Genomic DNA, 6,300 nt, shown 5'->3' with positions numbered 1-6,300 from the left:
TCCTACTTCCTGCTCAAACCCAGCCCAATGCCCTGCCTAGTGTGATCACATCATTCTCCTTTCTCACCTTCCTCTTGACCCCCAGCCTATTCCTTCCCAGACTCAGTATTGTTTTGTTACTTGTTCACAGTTGGTTGAAAAACAGGTCAATTTCCCAACTCCTCCCCAACCTATATGAAGCTATAAAGGCCCCTGCAGCTTATCCATGATAAAGAAAGAGGCAACAACATCGTGTGAAGAAAGCTTAAGTAGCCCAGGGATCTCATCTCCCACCACTCAAGCTCAAGATTCTTTCCAAGCACATATACTTAGGAGACCTAAGCTCTTGGAAGCTCCAGCCTTTATCTCTTCACCTTGGACTCTCCTTTCTCAAGATACTGTTCTTTGTCTTCTAGGTCTTGGCCACATCTGGGATCCAAGCACCTTGTTTACCAGCCACGAAGAGGAAGATCAAGATGCAGAAAAGAAACATTTGCCTTAAGTATTGCTTACTGTTGCATCTCCTGCTATTACAACATGGTGAGTGCTTTTCTTTAAAGGTGGGTGGTCTGTGAACTTTTGAGAGATCATGGGAGATGATGATCACCACTAGGAACAGCTCTGGTTTTCCTCCATAGACTGAGGGTCATTTCACTCCGATCACTTCAGTCTAATAAGGTATCACCCAGGAGGCAGTCAAGCACAGTGCTTAGAACTGTGGCCTTGGTGTCCAGTTGTCAATGTCTGAATCATGGCTCCATCTGTTACCTACGCACTTTAGGTTAGTTAGCTGCTCTGTGCCTCCGTTTATGCATCTATAAAATGGCAATAATCCATGAGATATGGCTAGAGGGCTAAACATTAGTAACAAGAAGAATTGACTTGTTTAAAAATATCCCTCTTCTATATTCTATAGACTTAATTTTTCTCCTGTCCTTAACCCTGATTCCCCAGTCAGCCTAAGTCAGCCTCAGACCAAGGAGAAAAGGATTTAAGAGTCGAAACGAACCCCCACTCTGTTCCACACTTCTGACACTCTATTAAACACTCCTTGGGCCATCTTCTATTGTGCAACTAGGAAGCATGGCTTCTTAGAGAATCCTTTAATTTTTATTTTGGCTGTGCCACATGGCTTGCAGGATCTCAGTTCCCCAAACAGGGAATGAACCTGAGCCATTTGGCAGTGAAAGTGCCGAATCCTAACCACTCGACCCTAGGGAACTCCCTGAGAATTCATCATTTTGAATCAAAATTAGCCCTCATAGAATTTTGATGCACCTATTCTGTTCTTCAAAACTTCTCGGATAAATCCATTTCCTCTTTTACATATCACCCCTACTCTTGTTTATCTCCATTTCTTTTTTAAAATTATACCTTATGTGTGTATGTGTTTTTGGCTGTGCTGGGTCTTCCTTGCTGTGAGCGGGCTTTCTCTAGTTACAGCAAGGGAGGGCTACTCTCTAGTTGCTGTGCTTGGATTCTCACTGTGGCAGCTTCTCTTCTTGTGGCTTGAGGGCTCTGGAGTACACAGGCTTCAGTAGTTGCGGTACATGGGTTTAGTTGTGGGAAGTGGGCTTAGTTGCCCTGTGGCACCTGGAATCCTTCCACACCAGGGATCAAACCTGTGCCCCTGCTTTGGCAGGCACACTCTCAACCACTGGACCACAAGGAAGTCCTCATCTCAGTTTCTTATTTAGTTTTATTCATGATTCTGATCTTAACTTCAATTTGTACTCCATTGCAGACTTCAGCAGGGAGCGGGGCTTTCCCCAAATAGAACTAAATTCTAATCATATATTATATAGCTCAGTACGTAAAGCATCTACCTGCAATGCAGGAGACCTGGGTTCAATCCCTGGGTTGGGAAGTTCCCCTGGAGAAGGAAATGGCAACCCACTCCAGTATGCTTGCTGGAGAATCCCATGGACAGAGGAGCCTGGCAGGCTACAGTTCATGGGATCCCAAGAGTCAGACACAACTTAGTGCTTTCTTTCTTCCTTTCTAATCCTATGTTAGTTCAAATAAGCCCGAGGGGAAAATACACCTGTGTGGGGTGAGGTGATAGGCACTCAGGTCCGAGTTAGTAGTAAAATGAACCAGAAATGAGATAAATTTCATGTGGGGAGCCTGAGTGTCTTTGTCCTTCAGGGTAGTGAGAGGCAAAAACAGGCACAAACTTAACTCCACCTGAGCCTTCAGGAAGGTGGAAATGCTTCCCTGTACCTGTAGATTTTGATTTGCAGACCTTAATCCTGGGAGAGCTTTTATATTTCAGCTACATATAACTTGTTCTTTTTCGATCTTTGCCTTGTGCTCAGGAGCTCCTGGAACTTAAATACATATATAATCACCCAGATACCTAGTCTCATCTCAGATTCTGATTCATTTAGTCTGGAGTGGTTTGCCTAGAAATCTTTATTTTTAACAAGCTTCCCAGATAATTCTGATATAGATGTTTTCTGAATAACACAGAAATATTTTTCAAGAAAGAAGCTATACCAATTTAAAAGTGAATTAGCCAATATACACATTTCACCTGGGTTCTACAATTCCTTTATAATACTTTTTATCTGCGTTAAATATTGTACAGCAGTTGATGGAATAAGCTCATTCTCAGTGAAATTAGTTCATGTAACCCAGGTTTTAGAGGTGGATGTGGAGGATGACTTAGCTTGGTGGTTAAAAATGCAGATTCAATAGCCTCGGTTCAAATTCCTGTTCTACTACTTACTAGCTGTATAAACTTGGGCAAGTGTCAACATTTCTAAGCCTCAGTTTTTTCATCTTAGCTGTTGATAATAATAATATCTATTTCACTGGGCTGTAGTGAAACATTAAATAGAATTATCCAGGTAATGAATTTAACCAGGCATTGAGCAGAAAGTATATATGCTCAATATATGTCATCATTTATAATTATCATTAGGCATAACCTCCAGTAATACTAGCACAGCTGTCAACAATGAATCCAGCCCAGCTTCCAGTGAACCCGATACAGCCACCACTGGATCCAATGCAACCTCCAGTGAGACTAGTATAGCCTCGAACACTGCATCCGGCACGACCCATGGTGGTCCTAGCACAGCCACTAATGCTGGATCCCAAGGGACCTCCAGTGGATCCAGCACCACCTCCAGTACTGAATCCAGCGTGACCTCTGGAGTGTCCAGCACAACCTCTGACACTGGATCTAGCATGACCTCTGAAGAGTCCAGCACAACCTCTGATACTGGATCCAGTGTGACCTCTGGAGAGTCCAGCACAACCTCTGACACTGGATCTAGCATGACCTCTGGAGAGTCCAGCACAACCTCTGACACTGGATCCAGTGTGACCTCTGGAGAGTCCAGCACAACCTCTGATACTGGATCCAGTGTGACCTCTGGAGGGGCCAGCACAACCTCCAGTACTGGATCCAGTGGGACCTCTGGAGGGGCCAGCACAACCTCCAGTACTGGATCCAGTGGGACCTCTGGAGGGGCCAGCACAACCTCTGATACTGGATCCAGTGGGACCTCTGGAGGGGCCAGCACAACCTCTGATACTGGATCCAGTGGGACCTCTGGAGGGGCCAGCACAACCTCTGATACTGGATCCAGTGGGACCTCTGGAAGGACCAGCACAACCTCCAGTACTGGATCCAGTGGGACCTCTGGAGGGGCCAGCACAACCTCTGATTCTGGATCCAGTGGGACCTCTGGAAGGGCCAGCACAACCTCTGATACTGGGTCCAGCACAGCCTCCAGTGGGACCAGCACGGCCTCCAAAACTGGATCCAGTGCAACCACAGGAGGCTCTGATACATCTTTTCCAACTGGAACACACACAACTTCTAACAAAAGTAGCACAAGTGCTGGAACTCCAGTGGAGGATGTGAAGCCCAGTGGGTCCCTGAAGCCATGGGAAATCTTCCTCATCACTCTGGTCTCAGTTGTAGTGGTCGTGGGATTCTTTGCTGGGCTCTTCTTCTGCGTGGTGAGTGCCTAATACGTAGGAAAGTGCCTGGGGGAAGGAGTAGCAGGAACAGAAGGAAATGAAGTGTGAATAGTAGGACCATCAAGTTAGGGGTGAGTAGGAAAGAAAGATCAGGAGAAAGGTTCTAAAGAGAAACAGCAAGTTAGAAACAGAGGAACCAATCAATGTGCAGAGGAAACTATTGACTTGTGGGGAAAGGAGGGCAAAAGAAGAAATAAAGACTGTAAAGACTGGTGAAAGAGCTACCATGTGAGGGAGATGGTTTAAAGGGGGAGAAGATTCCAGCAAAAGTCCCTGGTGAAGGCTTGCTGGGGGTAGGGGACCCAATTCTGAAAGGATTCTGCCTTCTTTTTCTAGAGGAACTCCCTGTCCCTGAGAAATGTCCTTGACACAGCTGTCTACCGCCCCCATGGCCCCAACCTCGGCCGGGGCCCTGGAGGGAATCACGGAGCCCATCACAGGCCTGGGCGGAGCCCTGCCAGGTCCTGGAACAGACCCATATCCTCAGTAACCATGGAGATGAGAGAAAGTCACAGTGGGTTCTGAGCGGCTGCTGAAGCCATGGAGCCACATTCCTCAGAGAGAAAGCCAGCCTGGGGGACCAGAGATCTGAGTGTTCTTTCATTCGTCCCCAGGAGCCCCTTCTCAGCTTCATTTGGGTCTCTGCCAGGCTTGAGGAAGACACTTCCTCTTTCTCTCTTGCTTTTACCAGATGTTGGGAAGAGACTCTGTTGGTCTTTAAGCTATGAAATAAACACATGAAATTAAATCACAGAGAGAACTTGTGTGTGCACATGAGTGGGTATCTGCCGCGCTGAATTGAATCTCCCAGTTGTATGAGAGAACCCCATGCCGGAATCCACTTGGCATTCAGAATCTCCATGGTAAAATTTGGACACCTCATTCATATCTGTCCCCTTTTTCTAATCCTTTTTGCCCCAAGCAGGAACCCTATGTCCACAAGACTCTCCCAGACTGACAAAACTGAATTGGGAGGGATGAGAAAGGAGGGCAGCTGCCAGGATGCTACAGGCTCATGGGATTAGGCCTGCGGTTTATAGAGACTGCATTATAGCACATGCAGAACCCAGAGCACGACACGTAGTGGTTTCCTGTGGGCAGGGTGGCGTCACTCAAAGTCGCAGTATCCAGGCCATTTACATTTGCTCCTGACTTGGGTTACTTGTCAGAGTAAAGGTGCTAGTTGATACTTTCACTCTGAAAGTGCTGCCTTTGGAAGCAGAGAGAAAGTGCTTCCTGTTTTTATTGAGGGAAAGACTTCCTGACTTTACCAAGAGGCTCATGGCAGGAACATCTGGGGTAAAGCCGAGATTCTCATGAATTCCCCTTCCACAGGGGCTGCGCATACCCCTTTCGATGTCTAGGATAGAAGGCTACCTGATCCTACAGGTCTTGGAAGACAGAGAAGAGCTGTGTTGAAAAAGGCTAGTGGCTCTGAATCCACGAGGCTGTGACAGGGCTTCCACCTGGGACAGAGCCCTCAGGAAAGAACTAGCAGGTTGTTGGTGGATTCACCCCAACTCACAGCAGTGGGAACTGCTCTGCCTTCCACCACTCACTGGGTTTCTCAAGTGTCAGCACACCAGACAGTTGATCCCAGTCAATGAGTCCATGATGAGCCATACGCAGGCCTACCACCACCACCACCACCATCCTCTTACCTAAAGGGACCCAGCAACCAGAAGGAGAATCTGAGTTGAACCCCCTAGAAAGTTGCCTCCCACTGGTGTGAACTGTGGAAAATATAATGTGAAAAATGTGAAAAATAAATGAGATTGGGGAATTATTTAAAGGTAGTCCATTTAAATAATTAAAAATTGCCAAAACATGCATTTTCACATTTAAATTGTAATACACAAATTTAAGGAAGTTGGCTGAGAATAAAATTAATTATCTGGAAGATCAAGTGGGAAAAGTAGCTCAATTAGACACAACAAATCAGAGATGAAAATCACCCAGAAAATAGAAGACACTTAAAGGATTGATTCAGGACTAACACATGAGTGAAAGTGAAAGTGAAGTTGCTAAGTTGTGTCCAACTCTTTGTGACCCTGTGGACTGTAGCCCACCAGGCTCCTCCATCCATGGGATTCTCCAGTCAAGAATACTGGAGTGGGTTGCCATTTAGTGTAAAGTTAAAAACAGAGAAAAAAGGAAGAGATAGACAAGAGGAAGTAAAAGAACAAGAGGGAAGAAAGAATTTAGTTTGCAATTCGAAAGGGCTTATTAATGACTGTAAATATACTAAGCCCCATTCAGTTCATTTCAGTTCAGTCGCTCAGCATTTCCAACTCTTTGAAAACCCATGGACTGCAGCACGCCAGT

The 6,300-nt window shown here is 46.0% G+C and overlaps 1 protein-coding gene across 1 annotated transcript; it reads left to right on the top strand.

The window, feature by feature from the left end:
* The first annotated feature begins 210 nt into the window (after positions 1-210).
* Positions 211-5,756, top strand: MUC21 (mucin 21, cell surface associated). The gene is made up of 3 exons (XM_070778247.1): positions 211-519; positions 2,906-3,954; positions 4,312-5,756. The coding sequence occupies exons 1-3, from the start codon at positions 456-458 to the stop codon at positions 4,498-4,500; spliced, it is 1,302 nt and encodes a 433-aa protein (XP_070634348.1). The 5' UTR covers positions 211-455; the 3' UTR covers positions 4,501-5,756.
* Positions 5,757-6,300: the final 544 nt, after the last annotated feature.

Source organism: Bos indicus, chromosome 23 (assembly GCF_029378745.1).
Source record: "Bos indicus isolate NIAB-ARS_2022 breed Sahiwal x Tharparkar chromosome 23, NIAB-ARS_B.indTharparkar_mat_pri_1.0, whole genome shotgun sequence".
Taxonomy (NCBI): Eukaryota; Metazoa; Chordata; class Mammalia; order Artiodactyla; family Bovidae; genus Bos; species Bos indicus.
Note: the sequence above shows the minus strand (reverse complement) of the source record. Positions and strands in the feature narration are given on the sequence as shown.

Bases quoted from the DNA above. Each gene is read 5' to 3' on its own strand.
- MUC21 (XM_070778247.1), top strand. From the start codon at position 456: ATGCAGAAAAGAAACATTTGCCTTAAGTATTGCTTACTGTTGCATCTC. The intron at 520-2,905 runs GTGAGTGCTTTT...AATTATCATTAG, and splicing joins TCTCCTGCTATTACAACATG to GCATAACCTCCAGTAATACT. The intron at 3,955-4,311 runs GTGAGTGCCTAA...TTCTTTTTCTAG, and splicing joins CTGGGCTCTTCTTCTGCGTG to AGGAACTCCCTGTCCCTGAG.